Below are 23,937 nucleotides of genomic sequence, written 5' to 3'. Positions count from 1 at the left end.
TTCATAATCAGATGAATCTTTCAGAGACGACAAGTTAAACACCCAAAAGAAAAGATAGGCTCAAAAAACAATATCCCAGACTGTAGGTAAACACATAAATATGCAGTGACTGGATAGTTTTGGAGGGGATTCAAGGACTTCAAAGCCAGAACTGGAAGGCACAGCAAGGCCATGGCACAACCTGTTGGTCTGGATTAAATTTGGCTGTGTTTTTAGCCTGCTTTCAGCCCTTTATTACGAACCTTCTTCTCCTGTTGAAAGACCAGTCTGGTGAAGGCCCAGCATCATTCTGGCCTCACCTGACTAAACCCATCTTTCATTCCCACAAACTCACAGACCTTCATCCTCCTCTCACCTCCCCCTGAAGACTCATGTCAGAGGGGTCTGGCTTTCATTGTGTTCACACTGTACACACAACAGCGTGCTGCAAGAAAATATACGACAACTGCTGATTTATAGGATAATTAGAGCACAAAATTTGTTGTGGCGGGCCGCCAAAGTACCTGATGCAGGCTGGGCAGTTTGTCCAGAGTCTGCTGACGATATCTAAGAGGCTCCAAGGCTAAAGCATCAGAGGAGGAATGTCTGTTTGTAAGGACTGACCCTTTGTCCTCTCCTCTGAGTCAAACCGGTCCAGAACGGGACCATGCCAGGCGCCTGGACCCAGAGATCCAAACCTACCTGCTTCACATCACGACAGGATCTTTCACTGCCAGAAACCCAGCCGTTGACTTAACTTCACCTCCTACTGTAACGTGAGAGACACACCAGGAACAACACTGATCCAATGATGAGAGCCCTGCCAAAGTTATTTCATGTATTTTGACAGCAAATGCTTCAGTTTGTTGAAAAGAAAAGCTCTAGCTGATGAACTTTTTCTTTCTCCCATTGCTACAAGCAGCAGGTCACTGGGTGCGGCTGGAATAATATCAAACTGATGTCCGAGCACAGGGAGACAGTGAGTTTAGACGGTTGATGAGGACATGAACCATTGCACAAAGAGGCCTGGTCATGAGAACTGATGCCAGGGTTCCCAGACCTGGCTTTGGCACCCAAGACTGCATGCCTGTTCACTGTGAAGACCAACAACCACTCAAACTTTACTACCAAGGTTCTCCAGTTTGATCTCAGCCTCACCTGATTCCACAAAGCACATCAAATCACCAAACCAAAGGTTCACCGGAGCCTCCCAGGACTCTGAGAGTAGCTGTACCTTGGCATTTCGTCTTGTCATCAGTGGCGGTGTATCCGTCAGGACAGATGCAAGTGTAGGAGCCCTCAGTGTTAAAACAGTCTCCCTCTCCACAGACACCAGCGATGGTTAAACACTCATTGATATCTGTCACACAGCAAACACAAATATACACACACAGCTGAGTCAAGATGGCAACATGAGGTAAGCCACAGGGAATGGTTAACCACTAATGGTATTTTTGTGTGTGTGTGTGTGTGTGTGTGTGTGTGTGTGTGTGTGTGTGTGTGTGTGTGTGTACCTCTGCAGGACCGCCCATCCACCAGCTCCATACCAGAGGGGCAGGAGCAGCTGTAAGAGCCAATGCTGTTGGTGCACTGGCCCCCCATACACAGGCTGTTATCCTCACATTCATTCACATCTGCAATGACACACACACACACACACACACACACACACACACACACACACACACACACACACACACACACACACACACACACACACACACACACACACACACACACACACACAGACGTCACTGTTATGACACATTCACACATGCTTTAAATCACTTCAACTCTGCCCAAGTCTTGACACTTGCATGACGAGCTGCCAGACCACAGAGAGCATGTCAGAGAAGTCCTGCATCGTCAGCTCATCAGTGAAGGTTTATTCTTACTCTACTCAGCCATACAGCGCTGTAATGAATGACTGTGAAAACCATTACTCAGAACAGTGTCGTACCTTCACATGAGAGCCCATTGGGTGCCACCTCGAAGCCTGGGTCACAGGACATGCAGGAGAAGGAGCCCTCTGTGTTAGTGCACACACCTGTAGGACACACACCTGGGGTCAGGCACTCATCGATGTCTACAAAGAGAAGAAGAAGGAAAAGTTTTAACAAAGTGTTTTCATGTTTCTCTAGGTTTTTAAGTAACTGTGTGAGTTTCCTGACTGTCTAACAAATTTGTCTCTGACTGGTCAAAATGCACACTGTAATTCTACAGCAGGGGTGACCAACCGCTCAGAAACCATGAGCCACAAAAATTATCATGGTACTACAAAGAGCCGCATCACACGTGATCTTACAAACACACTTTCTCTCACACATAAATGAAATGACATAAAATGGAAATCGATGCATTTCCAATTTTCAAAGCAAGGTTTATTGCATTTGGGTGTTTAAATTTGTACTTGGTGCCGTGTCACAGACAAATTTCTGTTTTTACTGCAGAAGAGTCAAAGTTCCCTCTGTCTATCTATCTATCTATCAATCTATCTATCTATCTAAATAGCTATGAGCACATGAGTGATTGAAGAGCACATGTAGAGAAGAGAAACTGAAACTTAAGTATCAATGTCATCACCAAAGTATTGATCAATACAGATCCCAATGTTGACATCAATATATCAATATTTTTGATTAATTAGCACGCACACCACTAATTATAACTTCATATATATATATATATATATATATATATATATATATATATATATATATATATATATATATATATATATATATATATATATATATATATATATATATATATATATATATATATTATTCTTTTTTAAGAAATGATCAAAGAGCCACACACCAAAAGGCAAAGAGCCACACGGAACTCACGAGCCACAGGTTGGCCACCCCTGTTCTACAGACTTTACACTTATCATGGCCAGTTGTGGTTCAGTTGTGCAATAGAGGATGTCACATGACAAAAACTAAGAGTTGGAGTAAACTCAGAGCAGCAAGACATGTCAACACCAGCTGATTAAAGGTTTAGTTGAATCAGTTAATGTTGTATGTTTAAAGTATCCCTTTGAGACTTTGGAGCTAGCTTGGTCTTCCAATGGGCTACTTCAGCTTTTATATTTTGAGTACATTTCAGAACATGCTCCATCTTTGATTCTTAAGTTTTACTTTCACTTCAATCTTTTACTAAAAGTCTCTCTGCTTCCTGAAGAAGAGTGTATGGCTCTGCGTCACTTTTGGTGACAGTCTGTCATGTTAAAAAACGACTTTAAAGACAGTTTTTTTCATTGTCCATTCTTTCTGTTTAACTGGCGTGTGATCACATACTGCCTAAACACACTAAGAGAGGCTCTCTTTATTGGATCCCATTGACAGTGTTTTATTAAAAAGGGTGGAGGGATAAGTATGCAGGACAGTCATTAGATCTACAACAGAAAGCTATTACAGGTGGTATAAAATTACTGTTTCTACAAACAGTAACAGGCTTGCTGATATGTGCTCACCGGCAATTCCTTGAGACCTAGAGATTGTATTTCTTGTGTTGAAAAGATTGCAGGCCATTGTTAAGTCGGCTCCGTTCTGCCTTTGGGTGAACAAAGAGTTCAACAGGGCGAACTGCGGTACGTGGAAGGCAGGGGAGTAGTTGACTTCATTTCAAATTAAGCTCTTAATATTTTCCATGGCATCACAGACAGCCATTAAAATCCTATCAGAGGTCGACTTGGCCTCAGGTTTGTTTTGTAAAACTTTTTCTCAGCACAAAGACACATATCAGAGGGGGATCTTCCTCTTGAGCTAGACAGACTCTTTCATTCAAAAACACACCGTGGTACATATGACTAAGTGAGGCCGTGTTTGAATCCATTTAAATACTCATTCCCTTTCTGCTTCCCATGAAGTCATGACAGATCTAGACTCCCTGTATTTGTCAAAGCAGCCGTCTCACTGCATTCATCTCATAAATCATGTCATGACAAATTACAGAGCACTGTACAGATTTTCTGTAATCATGTTTTAGGTTTAAAACATTTAGATTTAACAACAATGCTGGTTAAATATTTATTTCAGCAACAGCTGGACCTGTTGTAAGCGTTAACACGTGAATAAAGAGGATAGCTTACCCTCACAGCTGTAACCGTCCTCAGAAAGCTGCGTGCCGGACCTGCAGCTCCTGCAGGTATAAGATCCTTGTGTGTTCAAGCACAGCTGGCCCGGGCACAAATTTGCCACCAGGCACTCATCCACATCTGGACAGAGAAACACAGACACATCATGGTACAGATTACCATCTCTGGCTTCAAATAAATACAGACAGCTAGTTGTAATCAGTTCGATCGGTAATCACAAAGCTGGGAATTACAAATGTCGACACCTCTATCTGCAGGATATTTGGCTGACATCATTCTGTTCTATTTGAGGGCTGGTGTCTCATTGTGCTGAGAAAGGATCAGATGAGTGGTGCCAGAGGCGGAGGGGTTGCAGGGTCCAGCTATGATGTGATGTCTAGAAGGAGTATTTTGGGCTTTTGAGTTCAGATGATGAGGCTTTTGGATTCCAAGCTGTCACACCTGATGCTGTTTACCTCCAGCCTGAACCAGCTGGGAAGCATGTTCCAGAGAGCTGGCATAATCACTCTAAACCACAACTTATTGAGGGGAGGTATTAAGGCAAAGTCTGGGATGTCTGGATAGAAACAGGAGTTAAAGACACCTGTGCTCAAGTACAAGAAAAGAACATTCCTGCAGGGGGAGAGCTGAACGTCTCACCTTCACACTGCTGTCCGTCCTGAGAGACACTGAAACCAGGCTGACAGATGATACACGTGAAGGAACCCTGTGTGTTTGTGCATGTTCCCTGGGGGCATGTAGTGGGCAAAGAACACTCATCGATATCTGGCAAAAAAGAACAGACTGTCAGACTTTCATCACTGCAGGACAGCCCCAAAAAACAGCAAAAATCATTATGAGAGGCAAGACCCACTGATCTCCCTGGTGTTAGTTTGTTCAGGCTGAATTTGATATACATGCAGGAGTTCATTTAGATGAGTGGTGTTGAATAAACTAACCTTCACAGAGCTCTCCATCATATGAGACGCTGTACCCCGTGGGGCAGTTTTTACAGGTGTACGAGCCCTCTGAGTTTAGACAGATCCCGTTGGCACATGGAGAGAGGGACTGGCACTCATCAATATCTGAAACACCAGCAGAGTGTAAACATCACTTTAAAGACTGAATGATAGGCAGGGGGAAGGGTTAATGGTGAGTTGAAAATTGCCCTGATATGCTCCAGATGTGAGACGCACAGCTGGAGACTAAATTTACCTTCACACCTCTTCCGGTCTTGAGACACTCTGTAGCCAGCCTTACATCTGGTACATGTGTAGGATCCTTCAGTGTTGGCACACACACCTCCAAGACACATGTCACCCTGGGCACACTCATTCACATCTGAAATACAACCAGAAAGCACACAACCAATCCATCTGTATCTTGAAGTTTCAGGGGCCGTTTACACGACAATGGTTTTAGGGTGAAACGCAAAAGTTTTGTTGCGTTTCAGCCTCGCGTTTACACGGATACGGCGTTTCAGTCGACCTAAAACGCAAACTTTTGAAGGGCCTCCAGATTGGGAATTTTCTGAAACGCTACCATTACCGTGTATTCAGTAAGCTGGCGTTTTCAGTGGAAACGCTGACGTCACACTCCGCCTCGCGCGAGCGCCTACAACAGTACCGTTGTTACGATCATCGCGAATTACCGTGTTGTGCTTGTGCTGCTCAATCTGCTCAATCTGGCTGTCTTTAGACAAAATTTGCACCTGTTACTCCACTTTTGCACATCAGATGGCTCAACTCTACTTCGGTGGAGATCTCCCCGAAGCTGCTTCTGGACAAGACAGTTACAGCGCCGACTACAGGCCTGGCATGCTTGCTACAGCGTTTTCAGTCCTTCGGCGTTTCCGTGTAAACGCAGATTTTTTTCATTGCATTTTTCGCCGCGTTTTAGCGTTTTCAGATGAAAAGTTGTTGTGTAAACAGGGCATCAGTCAAAATCTTCAAACTTTGAATCATGTGAATCAAATTCTCTGTTTCCACACCTTCACATCTCAGGCCGTCAGCAGATGGTTCGAAGCCTGGCCTGCAGTTCTGGCAGGTGTAGGAGCCTTCAGCGTTGATGCAGATTCCAGCGGGGCACACATTAGCAGTTGCACACTCGTTGACGTCTAACAAATAATAAATATTTCACAGACATTATTCTGCTGTGGAGAGAGCTCCACCAGCTGAAGACTGCACAGTAATGAACAGCTTCAGATAATCCTTCACAGACCTTCACAGGCTTTGCTGTCCAAGGTGGCTCGGTAGCCATGGTTACAGGTGCATTTATGGGTGCCGTCCAGATTGACACAGCGGCCGTTGAGGCAGACTCCGGGAAGCACACACTCATCCACATCTGGAAGCAGGGTTGAGACAAAAAGAAAGTGGGGCCCAGTAAATAAAGACAACCGCTAAATCTTTGTAGCCTTTTTTTTATGAAGCTTTTAAGTGCTGCTAGCTTCTGCAGGAGCACTGTAGAGAACACTTTTCACAGAGCTGATACACTGACACAAAGTCTGACTGATAGTTACCCTGGCAGAAGTTATCAAGTGTGAGTTTGTATCCCTGGAAGCAGTTGCACCTATAGGAGCCCTCTGTGTTGACACACCTTCCAGGACCACACAAAGTCTGGTTCAGACACTCGTTTATATCTGAGAGCAGAGAGTCAGGACAGGACAGGAGAAAAAGACAGGAGGGGTGAATTTTATTGTTACTTGTGCATTGTTTAAGAAAAGAAAATGATCAACCAAAATAAAAGTCTTCTTCCTGAAATCCTAACCACACATGTGTGTGTATCCATTTGATTTTTTCCTTTAGACGCGAGAATTATGTTGGAAGCCTGATGCAAAATGAAATGAAAGCTGTGGTGCAAGCATTCAAGGAGAGCAGCAACAATCCCATGATGTTCCAGTACTTTGTACTATTCACAGAAATGTGTAAGTTGTTACTTTGGGGAAATTTCTGCACAAGAATAAAGTGTTTACAGCAAAAGCAACACAATGCTGGACTTTCTGAAGCACAATCTTATGAAAGAAACCCCAGAAGCACAAGTACAAACACATATTTGCATGTCTCGCTACACTCGGAGTCAAGTAACAAGTGTGTCATTTATGTAATTTGATTCTATTGGCACTCTAAAAAGTTTTTAAAAAGTCAAATTCTTGCCACAGCAGCAAGAAACTACAAGAAAAGTACAATAAAGGCTTGTATACAAAGTACGGGTCAAATCAATAGCACAGCAGTAAAAGGGAAACGATTACAGCATAATTAACGTGCAAAAGAACTGTAAAACAGCAGTCAGTGAATTACATCAGTGCACAGCACCAAACTTCTTTCATGAGGCGCGTTTACTACCTGCAGCAGTAGCTGTCTTTTCCACTTCATGAGTCAGAAAAGTTTACTCCAGATCATGTTTGTGGAAAACCTCATGCAGATATAACGTTTTATAGTGGAATTTTATTTAGGTGTTAACAATGGCAGTTTTTCAGGTTAGGTGAAGATGTGGGAAGAGAAAGTCAGAGAGGATTATGTAAGAGGAAGAGACTGGGAAGGATACTGACAGAGAGAGGGAAAGCAGAAAGAGGAAGGAAAAGTGTGTTTCAGGAAAAGAGGTGGTGAGAAGTTGCTGAAGAGTGTTGAAAGAGATGCTGAAGCAGAGAGCCACGTGGTGAAATCTCCACCCGAGAGTCACAATCTGCGTTTTGTTTTCTGAGCTGTGAGCACTGCCAGACGTCTGTCAATGTTGCCCATTTTTTCGTTTCGACAATCGTCCGGCATCTTTCAGGCCTCGGCGATAAGACCTGCTGAAGCAGTCAAGCTGTTTTCTCTATCACACCAGCAATTAGCCTTATCCACGATTTGGCCAATTGCACCCAAACCACTGCGCTACCGTCAATTGACTGAAGCAAACACTGGAAACCCAGAACTCCTGTTTCCTGTTTTATGTGACTCCCACAGCACTCAACATATACTGTGGGCCTGTTCGCTCATTCAGAGTGAAAATATTTACTTCTAAAGTTATCCCTCATTTACCAGGTTCCTCTCAGCTGCTATTTTTACACAGAATGAATTATACAAGGGCCTCATGAATAGAAAGTAGCTGTTTTCTTTGGAGGGATGTAATTTTAGGCTTTAAAAAAAGGCCATCAGTCTTTAGATGCACTGAGAAATCGATCATAAAGAACTCCAAATTATTACTAAAGTTCATTTACATATTTTCCATCCTCATTTGGTCTTTCGGCTTCTCCGCATTTCTGGCATACCCACTCCAAGAGCTTAAGTTTCCAAACAAATTATAGAGGGGTTTAAGGTCACAGAGAGGGGATGTGGTAAGTAACACCAGTCGGCTGTTATGTAACAGGGCCACGTTCAGGTTGAGGGGCTTCTGGCATTTTAGCTTCAACACAACCCACACTAACGCAGCTCCTATCATATCTTCAAACCCAATAATCCACAGTTTGAGTTTTACAGTGGAGCGCGGACCAAAGAACGGGCGAGTGAGGGAATTTATTTGTGTGTCAGGACCTCTTCACTACAGGGAATCAAACCTTTGACCTCCTCATCCATCTCCTGAGAATGCTTGGTCCTCTCACCTCACCCAACAGTTGTAAAAAGGCTCACTGGCCTCCGCCGGGCCGACAGCACAGTGTCCAGAGCTCTCCAACAATAATATGCTGTTTGTTCAAGGCTGTGGCCAAGAGAAAATATTTGGACTCTCCCAAATTGAAGTATTATAAACAATCTTTTTTCGGGGGCCAGTGATATCCAAAGATTAGCAATAACACAGTGAATGTGTTTCAACAATATTAGGAATATGTGGAGGCTGCTGGGTGGAGGAGCTGATATATCATACGTGGAAACACTGAATGGAGAGATGGTTCCACATAGCCTACGCATTAAAGCCTTCATCACTGTGGTTTTGGACCATCGTGTGGGCCCTGAAGTCGTCAGCACTGGACGTAAAACATCCAATATTAAGTCTTCTCAAGCATAAAATACAATTAATTTAATATAATTTCCATGCACATCAGCATTCATTTGAAGTAAAAGCCACATTTTAAGGAAACTTTTGAAAGCTTTGAAGTTTGGTAATCTGTGCTCTATGGTAAGCTGTCATGAAGTCATAAACACCACAGCTTGGTTTTTTTTTTTTGATGGTAGCGGCAGATTCATCTACGTAAATGTTCCCTAAGACAGGAAGCTTTACAGTGCAAGAGGAAAGCTCAGCATATTCCACACAGTGGTCAGAGTAACTCTTAAGAGTCTGGTTAGGTTTGTGGTGCTTGGTGCTTCTTAGGGCGGCCCTTACCCACACATCTCTCATCCACAGGCCTGAAGCCCGGGCCACAAGCCTGGCACTGGAAGGAGCCTGGGGTGTTGACGCAGACACCGTTAGGACAGGAGCTGGGATCTCTGCACTCATCTACATCTGAGATGTATGAGAAGGAGGTGGGACAGGGAAATAATCATTTGAAGGAGTTGTTATAAAACAATCTGCACAGGCATGAGAGAAATGGGTCATAAATGTTTATTTATACAAACACACACCAGACACAAACTAGGCATAGTTTCATCTTGGCTCTGGCTGAAGGAAAATATATGAGTCTTGTTACCAGTCTGCACATTAACTTGTGGCAGCAAACAAATGGCTCTGGCGAGGATTGTGTGTGTAGGCGCTTCTGCATCCATCTCACCTTCACATAAGCCTCTCCATGACTTGGCAAACCCACTGCTGCATTCACAGGTGTAAGATCCCTCTGTGTTGACGCATTTGCCATTCTGGCACTTGTTGGGCATGCTGCACTCGTTAATGTCTGCCAGTTTGAATGAAAACCAAGGAGAACGGAAAAGAATGTGACTTTTGTGTTCCAGGGCATTAATTAAAGCAGGATGCTTTTTAAATGAACAGCGCTGACAGACGAGAACTTGCAGAGCTTTAACAGACAGCTCACGGTGGCTTTCATCCACTGAAAACATTGTGTCTCCTGCTCACCTTGACAGAACTTCCTGTTCTGGGTGATCACCTGGCTGTATCCGCTGTGGCAATGACAGGTGTAGGAACCATAGCTGTTTACACAGCGGCCTTTTCCTTCGCATGGGTCCTCATCACACTCGTTCACGTCTGCACAGGGTGACAGAGACGAGGATTAGAGAAGATTGGATGCAACATCTCCGAGCAGCTCTATTTCCCTAGCAGAGACTGTTCATTTTCCACGTTTCCTGGATATGAAGCTCCTCTACTGCTCTGGCATTCCTCAGCCGTGGACCTGAGCCCAGCTGAGTGCAGCTGAGGCTGCAGCCAAGGCCATCAGTGTAAGGTAGGGAGGGGATCGCAGCACCGTGGCAGCTCTTTGGATGGCCTGCCTGTTGTCAGGCATCATGGAACAAGTCTAATAAACAAACAGATCCTCTTTATTCTGGCTCCCTGGTTTCTCCAGGCTTCTGTGTATGTAATGACTGGACTTAAGGTGCCTAAGGTGTCAGCATGTGTGCCCTGAAGTTACACCTTACTCCTCTCCCCTTCTCTTTCTTTTATAGTTACTTACCAATACAGTTGGTTTGCAGTGCGCTGAGCTTGTATCCTGGCTCACAGTTGCAGGTGTAACCAGTCTGCACAGGCACACACTTCCCAGGTCCACATATGTTCGGGGTGGTGGCGCACTTGTCGATACCTAAGAGACACGCGCAGAGATAATACTCAGAGCAGAATATTCCTGACCTCAGGTTATGCAACATTACAGCCACTGTAAATAATAAAAAACTGCATTCCTCAGACACATGTTGTTTGAGCGGGAACTGGTCTTGCTGTTTTTGTAGGTGGGTTCTTGGATGAGAGGGCAGGTTTTTACGGCACTGTAGCGTTCTAACAGGTGGTGTGGAGCTCTCACAAAGGGGTCAATGAGAAACAGGTCACGCACAGCAGAGCCTGACATTAGTGTTGTTCTTGTCTTTTTCCTCGCCAAGTGGACTGTGGTCAAACAGAGACACTGAACTTGGCCCCGTGTGTGTGGCTGAGAAGGAAAAACCCCACTGCAGTGACGAGTCCAGGATCTGAAGGATTACTGCAAATTCTCCTTACTTCCTTTATCTCACGAACGCTCTCCTTTCACTCTTTCTGTCACTCTCACCCTGCAACCCGCTCCTACTTCACTTTTCAAGCACGGGCCTCTGTCCACTTGGAGATTAGCCTCCCCTTCCAAGAGGCACACTCTGTCTTGGTTCCTCGCCCTCTCACCCTGTGTGCAGCACGGCATCCTCCAGCCAAATTGGCTCAGAGAAAAATGGGCCAAATAAAAGCCTAATACAAGCTCTCCTGAGCTTAACTCTGGGTAAGCCTGAAAAAATGTCTTATTAGATGTGCTGTTGTCTGCCAGCAGTTGACTGAGAGCAAAAAATATGAAGAGCTGAGCTCCGTTTTAGCTTTGCGTGTTTGTCCTGCATCTCCAAACACACACCTGTCAATTAACAAGGCATGATTTAACGACATTTCCAAGGTTATAAGGGCACCCAAGTGATTATACTGAGAGCTCAAAGGTGTGTTTTACCTTTGGATGAGTCTGTAGTGTCCACTGAATCTGTCCACACATTGATGATGGAGGAGTCTGGAGTCTCTGTGGAGAGGAAATCCAGTCTGGGTGAGAGTGAACACAATGAAGCACTAACTCCATGTTTTCTTCGACCTAAACCAGACACTGCTTGTTTTCCCAGCCATTCCTGACTTTGCTGTCACTCACTGGGTAGCTATATAAAAAGGTTCTCCTTTTTTCCTCAGGATAAAAACAGCACAATGACCAAAATAAATCATGTAGACTAAATGAATGTAGTCAGACTTCAGACTTTAATGTCAATGTTTTCACTGGCGTGAGGGCAGAGCAGACAGAAGTCAGGCTTTAGCCGCTGTGCAGGAGTGAGAAATTTATAGAGAAGTCATCAGGTGTCTGTACTCAGTGAGACACTGACTGCCCCTTTAAGCTAAAGGTGCTGATTTATACTATAACAGGGTCGAACAACAAAACTGAGGTACTCATTGAGAAGCAAAGTGTGGGATCTGTGTAAATACAGCCGGGAATCAAATACCTGGATGTTTCAGGGATGAGTCAGTCACAACAGCTGGCTAGAAAACAAACAAATAACAAAGTTACATCTTGGTTACATTTCATCACCGCTGTCATGTTCACACAGTGTGTCTGCTTTTGTCATCACAGTCAGAGCTAATTAGGCGTGTGTATCTGCCACAATGTGGTCTGAATAAGTTATATAACCAAAACAGAGCCTCCAGCTGAGATAGCTAGAGCATATCGTTCTAACATAAACATTTCAAAAGCGTGTGCCAAAGAGGTTGACAGGGAGTAGGAACTCACCGGGCTCAGAATTTCCACATCTGCCACGAGACGGAGAGAAGAGGGAAAGTTTATCAGTAGCAAATTTGACATTCTGTTCACATTAGCAAGCAAAATTACTGACCACACACAACACAAACAACAACTTCTTTTTCTCCTCAGACACATGACTTGCAGCTTTGGAGGTCTTAATTTGTAATAAAACAAAGCTTAAGGTGTATTTATCCTCTGAGCGCAAAGGGAAAACTTCTATCAGAGAGGTCAGAATACAGGCCAGATGCAAAGAGAGACAAGGGAATTAATATCTCTGATAATGAAGACAAATTCCTGAATGTTTACAGACTGGTTTCCTCAAATAAATCAGTTTGCCTGTTGTCCAGCCAGTAAATATTTCAAGGGCTTTGAATCAGGAAGAGTCAGTCACAGAAAGTCCTGAAGATTGAAACGTATGGCCAATGTGGATTATTTTGTGCACTGCTGTGATGCTCAGAGGGGTTTTCCTTGATTGGATTAAAGTTAAGTCAATTTGTTTCACAAAGAATACACAAATACCAAATGCATGAAAAAATACAAAGACGTGTTTATGAGGTGAAATTCTGCAAATGCTTGTATAAAAACTACACCCAAAAGATTTACTTAGGGTAATACAAACATGCTAAATCCATTTAAACTCCTGTGAGGAGTTTGAAGGTGGTTATGAAACAGGCTGACATTCATACTGATGCCCCTACATGACCTAGAAAAGTGAAAAAGGCCACCAGTAACAAGCCTGGTAGTTTTTAAATCACTTTTCATTTACAAGTCTGTTAAAGATGATATGAGGAGGATCTGTTTTAATTGCACTCCCTCGCCACCTTGTGGCTTGGAGTCTCCACACACTGTCGTAAGTTACTTTTAGCGAGGTGTGTGTTTGTTTTGGAATTAAATGGAGATCAGATCTAAACAAATTTTCTTTGTTCAAGACAAATTTTTACTGGAGGGGGACTTATCAATACAGTTACGTAGCTCTGCGGTTTGAAATGTGACATTGAGCAAATGTTGTATCAGCCGGCTATATGTTAGCCTGGTGCTCCAACGTATTTGTAGGCTAACGTGACAACAAGTAAACACTGTCAGTTTGTAAGTAGTTTAGTAGCTGTTTGTATTTAGCGCAGCTGGCAGTCCTGTGCTCTAAAACATGGCTGTAATGTGTAACGTTAGTAAATCCTGGTTAGCTATGTCCTGCCAGTCATCTACCAATCAGAGCTAACGTAACCTCACTCTTCATTTTATTGATAGACTCTCAAGTTTGATCAGACCACTGTAGAATAACTGCTGACTGTGGGTTGGAATGAACGTTATCACCAACAGTTTAGCTCCTGTGCTAATTAGCCTTTAGCTAGGGCTGTATCACTCTCCTGTTCAGCTTTCTTCTGCTCTTCTGTCCTTTTTCTGTCTGAAAGTTAGGGTCCTGTTTCAACCATCACTACAAAATTAATCACAGAAATCATTTTCAGCAGAGAAAAACACAGATCTCTGTGTTTTATCTTTTCTCTCTACCAAACTTCGGCAGCCGGCGTGGTGTAGTCATAGAGACCTAGACATGCTGGAAAAGAATCAGGAAGCTAAGAAGTAGCAATTTAAAATAACCTGTAACCAGCAATACTGGCTCTGATAATCTCATTTTAAAGTGTGAATTACGATCAGGCAAATATCTAGAAGGGAGACTGTTTTAAGATCACTTTCAAACTCCTCACAGCTCCTTTAATCAAATCCACCTGTACTTAGTGTTTTCTCCTCACCGTCTGGCTGTTTGGGCGTCTCTCTGGCTGGGTGAGAGGGAGTCAGTGGATAGTGTGGTGCTTGTGGTGTCTCAGGATATCGGGGGTATTGAGGCACTTGTGGTGTCTGTGGGTAGCCGGGCTGTGGGAACCTGTTTGGATACAGCAGTGAGGGCTCTGAGGATGGAGTCTGAGGGTAGGCAGGACTCTGCTCCTCCAGTGATAATCCCGTGCTCTGCAGATCCTCTTCCTCCAGCTGTCTGAGCGAAAACTGCACATCCGAGCGTGAGTAGGTGTATCCATGACCGGCTGGGCAGATCTCCTTGAAATGATCTGAAGGAAAGGCACGATACCAAGCAAAAAAACAATGAGGCATAGAAAGCATCACCTCAGTATCAAGCTCACAGGCTCCTATTGCTGACACCAAACGCTGCCAGAGTGTAATTGTGGCTCGTATTTCTGCCTGATGCTCACAGGAATACCATAAGCCATCCGTGTAATACAGTTATGTTGAGCATGCTGGGCTTCACTGTGTGCTGAGGAGGATGGGGTCGGGTTTCTGCTCTTTCTGCAGAACGAGTGAGCTGGCAGGTCAAAGACAGCTGTCACAGAGCGCTACAAGCGGGGGATTTTGGTGATATCTCCACTCTCAACTTGAAACAGCTATGCCAGGAAGGAGAGGATCATGTATAACAACCTGACCTTTGAACTTTTTGGTGTAAAACCTCTGACTGAGAGGTTAATAGAGGTCTGATAAAAGGAGGGAGACTGCACCTCTTTGTGTCGGGGTCCAAGGAACTTCAGCAATGGTGAATCCATTACAAATGAGAAGCTGTGTGTCCCCTACCTGACCTGAAACCAGCAACTCTACGCCAAAAAGGGTCTGTAATGGAGATATGAGTAATGACAGATATGTGGTCGCTTATAAATGCTTGTGTAAATGCAGGAAACGTTGTCAGATAGGCTACTGAATGATGAATTTAAAGTGGAGGGAAATGGGGGTATATATGATCAGGGGCCACATCAAAAGGAGGCAGAGTGAATTTGGATTGAAAGTCAAGCGGCTCCTGTTACCAAGCTACAAGTAATGGGCTTGGCTGCTTTGTTCAGAACATGGCTCTAACAGCTTGTCAGGCCATACAAAAGCCAGCATCAGAAATAATCAGAGGCTGTGTGTATGTGTGTGAGTACTGTGTCGATCCTGGCTGAGCAGCACCATGGAGGTCTGTGTCTGTGATATCTGATCTATGACAATCCCCATGAATCACTGGCCTGTATAGACACTCCATAAAACCAGCCTGTTCCTCCAGAAGGCTTTGAAGATTAAATCGGTAAGAAAAAAAAAAAAAGAAAGATGACAACTTCTTCCCATGTTTCACTTGGCTGCACTATTTATTTCTGCTGTGAAGCTCTGCCGGTCTATTAGTGGGCTTTCTCTCTGAGGGCTGGAGTGATAACACAAGACTGACTCCCACTGTTATGTAGCCTCAAAAATATGAAAACTGTTATGTTTTTGGTCATTTTCCACTCCAAACAGATATGGTTATTTTGAACTGCTTTACAAACCTGGCAAAGAGCACACTGGTGACTGAGCGCTAAATATTCCTCGCCTGTGCTTTCTCTACTATTGCTAGCCCTTGCATAAGATTACATGTGACATCTTATATCTGCAAAAGCGTTTACTGCAGGGAATGGTTTTTCAGGAAAACCAGAAATGGGAGGTTATGTCTGCGGCCGGATAAAAAGATAACTCTTGAATTTAAACATTCTGCAAGTCGTGAAGGGGAGATTTGAGGACACACGCTACAGCAGCAGCAGAGTAAGATAACTTTCAGTGCTGTACCTGATCCCGGTAGAGGACAGCGATCGCACCCAGCGCCCCAGGCTTTACCCACTCGACTGCAGCAGCAAATCTGCTTGGTGATTTGCTGAGCGAGAGGCAGAGAGCATGTGCCTGCAGACAGGGATCTGTAGCAGAATGACTTCTGGTTGGATACAGCCTTATCCGCTGTGGGGGAGAGGTAGATCCATAATTTTCCAACCCAATATTTCAGTGGCAACATTGAATTATAGTTATGACAGGGTATTAAAAAAGTTGTCATACTTACAGACACAGTGGCTCCTGGCAGGATCTAACATGAAGCCTTGTTTACACGTGCACCTGTAGCTTCCTCTGGTGTTGAGGCATTCAGCATTCTTACAGAGACCAGGCAGCAGGCACTCATTGATGTCTGTGAGATATGGTGTGTGTTAGTCATGACATATAACCTCAAGATGACCTTTGTGCACAGTCTTCATATCATGGGCAGTGTGTGTCATAGTCAGCAGATCTGACCAACATTCACTCTAATCTGACTGAATTAAGAAAAATATAAACACTCACCGACCACTTTATCAGGCACACCTGTCCAACTGCTTGTTAATGCAAATTTCTAATCAGCCAATCACATGGCAGCACCTCAGTGCATTTAGGCATGTAGACATGGTCAAGACGATCTGCTGCATTACAAACTGAGCATCAAAATGGGGAAGAAAGGGGATTTAAGGAACTTTGAAGGTGGCACTGGTGACGGGCTGGTCTGAGTATTTCAGAAACGTCTGATCTACTGGGATTTTAACCCACAACCATCTCTGGTGTTTACAGAGAATGGTCCCAAAAAGAGATAATATCCAGTGAGCAGCAGTTCTGTGGGCCAAAATGCCTTGTTGATGCCAGAGGTCAGAGGAGAATGGAAAGACTGGTTGGAGCAGACAGAAAGGCAACAGTAACTCAAATAACCACTTGTTACAACCGAGGTCTGCAGAAGAGCATCTCTGAACGAACAACACGTCCAACCTTGAGGCAGATGGCTACAGCAGCAGAAGACCACACCAGGTGACCCTCCTGTCAGCTAAGAACAGGAAACTGAGGCTACAATTCACACAGCAACACCAAAACTGGACAATAGAAGATTGGAAAAACATTGCCTGGTCTGATGAGTCTGGATTTCTGCTCCACATTTAGATGGTAGGGTCAGAATTTGGCGTCAACAACATGAAAGCATGGATCCATCCTGCCTTGTACCAGTTCAGGCTGGTGGTGGAGGTGTAATGGTGTGGGGGATATTTTCTTGGCTCACTTTGGGCCCCTTAGTACCAACTGAGCATGGTTTAAAGTCACAGCCTACTTGAGTATTGTTGCTGACCATGTCCATCCCTTTATGAGCACAGTGTACCCATCTTCTGATGGCTACTTCCAGCAGGATAACGCTCCATGTCATAAAGCTGGAATCATCTCAGACTGGTTTCTTCAACATGACAATGAGTTCCTTGTACTCAAATGGCCTCCACAGTCCCCAGATCTCAATCCAATAGAGCACCTTTGGGATGTGGTGGAACGGGAGATTCTCATCATGGATCTTCAGCCGACAAATCTGCAGCAACTGCGTGATGCTATCATGTCAATATGGACCAAACTCTCTGAGGAATGTTTCCAGTACCTTGTTGAATCTATGCCACCAAGAATTAAGGCAGTTCTGAAGGCAAAAGGGGGTACTAGCAAGGTTTTCCACCTACTAGCAAGGCCTAATAAAGTGGCTAGTGAGTGTTTATATTCTATGTTGAATCAGATTTCTAGTTCTGTCTTTTAGTGTGAGTGTACAATCATTAAAAGGCTTTTGGAAACGGTTTTTACCCTAAAAGGTGACAAAGTATTGCAAGGAGGTCTGGAAATACTCATAGTTTGGAGGACTGAACATGCACAACCAATCTGACCACTGAAAATCAAAATAGACTAAATCTAGTATCCTTCAGACCACAACATATTATAAACTCTCTGGGCTGTTAACCTTGCTTTTATAAACAGTCAAGCAGACAAAGAGGAAGTCTCCTCCTCAGGATCTTTCCTTTGAAGTGTCCAATAAGGTCAGAGCATCCCCAGCTTACGTCAATGAATAAGAGTCAGATTTTTTCCCTCCGTCTGGCCTGAGCTGTGTGTCAGAGAGTTACAGTGGCCAGCGGAGTTTGCTTACCGCTCCAACAGCTCCTGAGCCACTAAGCCAACTGGGGGCAAGGCAGCCAGTTAATGTGCCAGCCAGGAGCACAGGGGGACATATTTCAGGTGCTTAGTCATGCGATCACATCGGGACCAGGCGACGTTTGTTGTTCTACCGTGTTAAACAAAGTACATCATTAGGTCTTTTCCCATTGCTTTGACAACTGGAACCCGACAGGCTGCCACCACAGATTTTCCCAATTCTAATTAATCTGCTCTTGTTTTGTTGTTTCTCTTCCTGCTGGAAGACGTTAGTTTATAAGGGTGATACAATCTGGGGACTGAAGCAAATCCAGGGAATAGCTCAGTGTTCTCTCTGCTGTTTGCTGTTATTTATCCATTTTAAATCTCTTTGTTCTTTCTTTTCTATTCCCCTTTTTCCATTTGTCTGAGGATGAACCACCAAGGCTTGTAATGATAAATTCTCCAGCCTCCACAATGTAAACAAAACTGCCTCCCTGTCAGGAAAGCGGCCTGTTGGATAAGGATGAGGCACAAACTGTGAAGACGATAACGCAGACCACAGATGTCATGACCAGAATGTTTCACACACAGGTACTTTGGGGACATGGGTTTTGTTTAAGCAGCAATCTCTCTGGTCAGAGTTCAGGTCAGCATTGGGCTCGGCCTTCATCACATGGGGTCTTTAATCCATGGTTCGGTTGAGTCCCAGATTAGTGCTATTGTTACAGTCTGCTTGGTGGGTTGATTGGGATTGAAGCTGACTTCTATGACAACCTGTCATGACCTGTGCTAATCTCGACATCTATTTTGAATGTATGCCTGGCTGCTCTCAGTGACAAACAGCCCTTGTGGTGTGACCTGGCAAGAGTCCATTAAGAGGTTGACCATATTTGTTTTTAACGACTGAATTTCAGCTAAACGGATCCAGATTCATCATTGCTGCAACCTCACTCGCCCTTCCTTCAAGTTGCCTTCTGGAAACACAGAGACTCACATAAACAGCCATCAGTTTTATTAATGGACTCTGTAAAATAAACTGGCAGCATTGCTCTCTTCATATGTATTCGTCATTTTGGCCAAAGGGAGAACCTTGTGACTACTTAGGAAGTCTCAGACCAGACATAACTTGTGGGTCCAAAGAGCATCCATTTAGAAACCGTTAATAACAGAAGCCAGCATTCATAAAAATTACCCAAAGCAGCCAAAAAGGCAGTTTAACAGGCAAATTCCTGCTCTGTGACCAAATACATCAAGGTCTCAACCTGTTGACCTGGTTATCACCCAAGTTATCACTTTCAAAAGCCAAGTTTTAAAACTCTCTTTTGCTTTCATTAAGTTTATCAAAAAGTCAAGAGAGTTATGCAAGACCTCCATCAGCCTTTCTTTGAAGTGCTAGTGATTAATCTGACCTTCACTCGGCCGCAGTTTACCACCCACAACAGACTGCATCTGTGAAGGCCTTTTATCAAACAAGTGCAGCTACACAGGGCCAATTCAGATGACCCAGTTTCCCAGAAGCAGCTTCTGAAGATAAGACATCATCTGAAGCCAGAGAGCCGTGGATTGCTCTAACTGTACTTCTTATTGTCCTAGGATGTGGACTGTAAGGATCAACATGCAGATTAGGAGGGTGCCAATCATCAGAAATGAGTGAATTTATGCCTTATTTCAGCACCAAAAGTCTCAGAAAGCCAAGTTAGAAACCCTGGACAGCATCTCGATAACAACGACAGAATTCGGAGAAAGCAAGATTTTGACTTCTTGGATGCTGTTGCAGAAAGTTAGGAAGTGAGCAGCAGCTGAATGGGACAGAGACGTCAAATGCTTCAGTAAATATTGTGGGTAACTGTCAGCTCTGCTTTTTGGGAACCCGAAAAATGAGCGACTGAAAGGGAGAAACATCTTGAAACGATCACTAAAAAAGAAAGCATGAATAATAGAAAGATAAATTTCCTCGCTTGTCGGCTGGTTGACACACTGTCGGAAAATTACTGCGCCCTTGTCTTCAAGTATTTTTTATAACAAAAATGTCTTCCAGCTCAGTTATTACCTGAAACCATCAATGGACCAACAGTAGAGATTAAGAAACGTGCTGAACCCGCTGAACCGTCGGATGAGGCCTGTTATACGTGTAGTCACAGCTGTCCAATGAACCGTGGTGTTGTTGCACTCCATAGGCTTCAGTAAGCATTGCCCTTTGGATTATGACACCATTAATCAAGTCAATGACACAGCTCGAGGAGACTGTCAGGAAAGATACCTTCCGCAGGCCAAAGTGTCAGCATCATTTGCCTTGTTAAAGGATTAAGTTGTGTGTTTTTCCAGAGTCTTTCAGCCAGAGTTTGTTTGCCCATGTCTTTGAATTCAGGCAACTGTACACTAACATCACCAACGCATACAAACAGCCTGAACTCTCTTGAGGAAAACTGTCTACAGGGCTGACACTGTGGGTGGTTACTGCGTCATGAAAATACAGTTTATACCCAGCACCAAGCCAAGTTTGTTTTTATGTACAGATGTCTGGGTGAGCTGGCAGTCGTAGTGGCTTCTTCTGCTCACGTATTTAGACAGACTCAGCAACAAACAAGTCTGCGACTCGAGCTTTCCTCCAAATTTAGAGAGCCACATTTACCATAATCACAGCCCACCGTACTATTCTCTACCTAGAGGCCAAAGACCAATTAAATCAGCAACCCCAGGTGCTTATTGGCTGCTGAACTCTGACCCTGAGCCAAGGCTAATTGAAGTCTTGACCTGATTCCCATGGGGGCCAGACGTAAGCCATGAACACTTTTATAGAGGTCCCCAGGGGTCTGTGAAAGTTCTGAAACATGTGGGCAGTATTTTTTTTATCTCAAACATGCCATTAAATTTAATTGAATGTATGTTTTTAAAATGGGTAGACTGCATTTCCCGATATGAAATGGGTTAAATTTAGGCCTGCACAATATATCATTTGAACATCACCATTGCAATATGCGCATGCACAATAGTCACATGGCGCATGTGATGTGACTATCGCATTTCCCCCATTTATTGGAGAAATGGAAAAAATGCAACTGAAATTGAAACCTATTCTATTTTGTACACAGACATTGCCTCCTGGATCCCTTTCATATACAGCAATCTTCATCACTCACAGATAAACCCCCTTAGCCTGGATTTAACGGTATTATAGGAATACAATGGTGTCATTGTGAGTCAACCAAATTCTTCCCAAACAGAGCTATTCAAGTCATCTGGTGAAAATTATTTTTTTATAATATCGCAATATATATCGCAATATATCACAACCCCCCCAAAAAAATCGCAATGTCAGTTTTTTCCAATATCGTGCAGCCCTAGTTAAATTATATTGGGGACAAAGTGAACCAGATATATTCTTGGACATATTCTAAAGCTTACCTTGACAGTGTGTGAGATTCATCCTTTTAAAGCCTTTGGGACATTCCACTTGTCCGTTTGCGATCACTGCATAGGCTGCAAAAGAAAAAGCAGAGCTTTAAAAATACTGAACAGTGCTATGCCTCTCTGTCACAACACATTGCGTTCAGCACAATTAGAGGAGAGGAGAAGAGCACAGCTTTGGGAGGAGTCCATATAACTTACAGATGTGAGCATCTTGGCAAGTGGAAAAATGAGGGGACCCACAGCTGGGCCCTAAGGGACCCCAGAGTGAGTGTATGGAAATGGATCCCCATCAACCCCATTTATAAGAAATCACTGCCATCCAGCAAAATGCAAAAATAACACTGGACGTCATTCATAATCAGATTACCTATAACTTAGCAAAACCCCAAGAGACAGATGAAGGAAGTGCTTACATCATAAATTTGTTGAGGAAGCCCATGTGACAGCAGTGACCTTTACCATCAACAGCAGCGCAGATCGACTCAAACAAGAGACTAATACATCAACTGTGCACAACAGGAGGGGCGACTGATGTGCAGCTCACAGGAAGGTGATGGTGACAGACTTTCTTTTACTTGTTTTGCTAAAGAAATAAAACCTCATGGTGTCATCATGTGTGTACACTAGGGGTTCCCAGAAATGTTGCAGTAAATAACTCAGTCTGTCTGTAAATGCCCCAGCGCGGCCGTACTGACAGAGGCCTCAAAACATGATCTCATTACTCATTCTGCACCCAGTCAAGGCCCGTGCTCCATTAAACCTACAAAGGGGTCAGTGTGACTGTCGTATGGCAGAGAGGGAGTCTCAGTTATTGTTGGAGTGAGTGTGTGTGTGTGTGTTTGTATCTGTGTAAACAGGGCAGATGTACAGTGACTGAGGTGTCTCTAAACTGATGGGAATTAATTAGCCAAGATGTTCTTGGTGCTTTTTCTTTGCAGCTTTTGCATTTTTTTAAAAAGAGATTCAACGTGAGCATGCATTTATCATCATAGAACATCGTTTTTAAGTCTTAAAATTAAATAAGTTCTTTATGCTCTATCTCAATTGGATGCCAGATTTAGATGATTTAAAACCATCGAAAACTGTTTTCATCAACATTCCACATCCCCGGCATCCCAACTTTTTTTGGACCTGGGTTTGTCCAACAAAGTTAGTCAAATTAAAGCTCAGGCTTTTTAATCCACACAGATGGATGAGCTTTTCTGCTTTTCCAAAACATTAAACACAACTTCATTCATTCTTACTTGCATCATCATCATGGTCTAATGAGAGTTCAGAGAAATCTTGGTCTTTAACATTTTGCCCTCAGATTTAACAGCCACAGGAACAAATTACAATGATGACATCTTTGGGTGTTCACCATAGCCAGAAAAAATATGGTCCTACCAAAGTACATCAATCGCTTTCAACTTGCTGTTGACAGCAACAAAGGGTCAAATCAGAGATGACGCATGTACGAAACTAGGGTCACACCTTGCCAGTGAAGAAAACATATCTCCTACCCGGGCAGAGCGCTGTGAGAAAGGGAGAAAAAATGTGCTGTGTTTGTGGCCAAAGATTTATAAAACCAATACTATCTGGATGCATCAGAGCATGTTGAGCTCATCCTGTAAATCCATCTTTCCTCTTCAGCTACCAATGTAACCAAACATTAGAGGCAATGCAAGCACATACAATTAACTTTGCACTGTTGCCATCTCTGCTTAAAAGCTCAGTCATGAATTCTAAAAGTTGGTTGCTGGAAAAAATAAGTTGCAGTGTTGGTTTGGAATTCAAACCAAAAGACCCAAATACCAAAACTTCTTTAGCCTTTAAAATCAACAAAATACCATCACAGAAATCCTGTAAACAGATATTGTCCAAACAAAACCCAGCAATCCGTCATGAGTTTGTCATTTTCCCAGGAGAGACTGGAATGTTTGCCACATGGAGGCTGTCTGGGAACATCGCCCTGGACGCTGAGTTATGTTTTGGTCCTGCTGTGATCCAGCAGACCAGGCCGGGTCAATGTACCTGAGGGTTGACAAAGCAGAAGTGGGTCAGCATGAAGGGGGCAACGGGTAAAAGGGGGAACTGTGTCAAAGCATCGGCCGTGTTTCTGTCTGCCCACCTCCTCATCTTCCTCTGCACCCTCCTAATCCTCATTTCAAAGTTTCTGAGTAATGAGTTGTTGTGGTAGGTCGGTGGGCACGCCCTCCTGCAGCGAGGGGATCAGGGAAAGTCTGGCCTGAGTGACAGCAGGGCGCACATGCCAAGGGGAGCTCAGTGGGGGAGGTCCGGGTGTCTCAATAAAGCTTATTAGCAGGGAGGTGAGGACCTCTGTGGTGGTAAAAACTTCAACATGAATCTTAGAGACAGCTCCTTCTCAAACTCAGCCTCTCTG

At 43.8% G+C, this 23,937-nt stretch overlaps 1 protein-coding gene across 1 annotated transcript in view; it reads right to left on the bottom strand.

The window, feature by feature from the left end:
• LOC141806307 (latent-transforming growth factor beta-binding protein 2-like) overlaps window positions 1-23,937 on the bottom strand; it is a 100,128-nt gene that overhangs the window by 21,769 nt on the left and 54,422 nt on the right. The window contains exons 9-29 of the mRNA XM_074691749.1: window positions 21,549-21,623; window positions 16,255-16,377; window positions 15,990-16,154; window positions 14,168-14,479; window positions 12,408-12,427; window positions 12,124-12,160; window positions 11,592-11,657; window positions 10,593-10,718; window positions 10,040-10,168; window positions 9,741-9,860; window positions 9,356-9,475; window positions 6,579-6,698; window positions 6,281-6,403; window positions 6,051-6,176; window positions 5,276-5,401; window positions 5,020-5,145; window positions 4,721-4,846; window positions 4,076-4,201; window positions 1,940-2,065; window positions 1,494-1,613; window positions 1,214-1,339 (exon numbers count right to left, since the gene is read on the bottom strand). Of these exons, the coding sequence (XP_074547850.1) occupies window positions 1,214-1,339; window positions 1,494-1,613; window positions 1,940-2,065; window positions 4,076-4,201; window positions 4,721-4,846; window positions 5,020-5,145; window positions 5,276-5,401; window positions 6,051-6,176; window positions 6,281-6,403; window positions 6,579-6,698; window positions 9,356-9,475; window positions 9,741-9,860; window positions 10,040-10,168; window positions 10,593-10,718; window positions 11,592-11,657; window positions 12,124-12,160; window positions 12,408-12,427; window positions 14,168-14,479; window positions 15,990-16,154; window positions 16,255-16,377; window positions 21,549-21,623 (2,538 nt within the window). The remainder of the gene's footprint in view (window positions 1-1,213; window positions 1,340-1,493; window positions 1,614-1,939; window positions 2,066-4,075; window positions 4,202-4,720; window positions 4,847-5,019; window positions 5,146-5,275; window positions 5,402-6,050; window positions 6,177-6,280; window positions 6,404-6,578; window positions 6,699-9,355; window positions 9,476-9,740; window positions 9,861-10,039; window positions 10,169-10,592; window positions 10,719-11,591; window positions 11,658-12,123; window positions 12,161-12,407; window positions 12,428-14,167; window positions 14,480-15,989; window positions 16,155-16,254; window positions 16,378-21,548; window positions 21,624-23,937) is intronic.

The sequence above is a fragment of the Halichoeres trimaculatus genome, unplaced genomic scaffold, assembly GCF_033239565.1.
Source record: "Halichoeres trimaculatus isolate MK-OKI-2021-1 unplaced genomic scaffold, fHalTri1.1 fHalTri1_scaffold_17, whole genome shotgun sequence".
NCBI lineage: Eukaryota > Metazoa > Chordata > Actinopteri > Labriformes > Labridae > Halichoeres > Halichoeres trimaculatus.
Note: the sequence above shows the minus strand (reverse complement) of the source record. Positions and strands in the feature narration are given on the sequence as shown.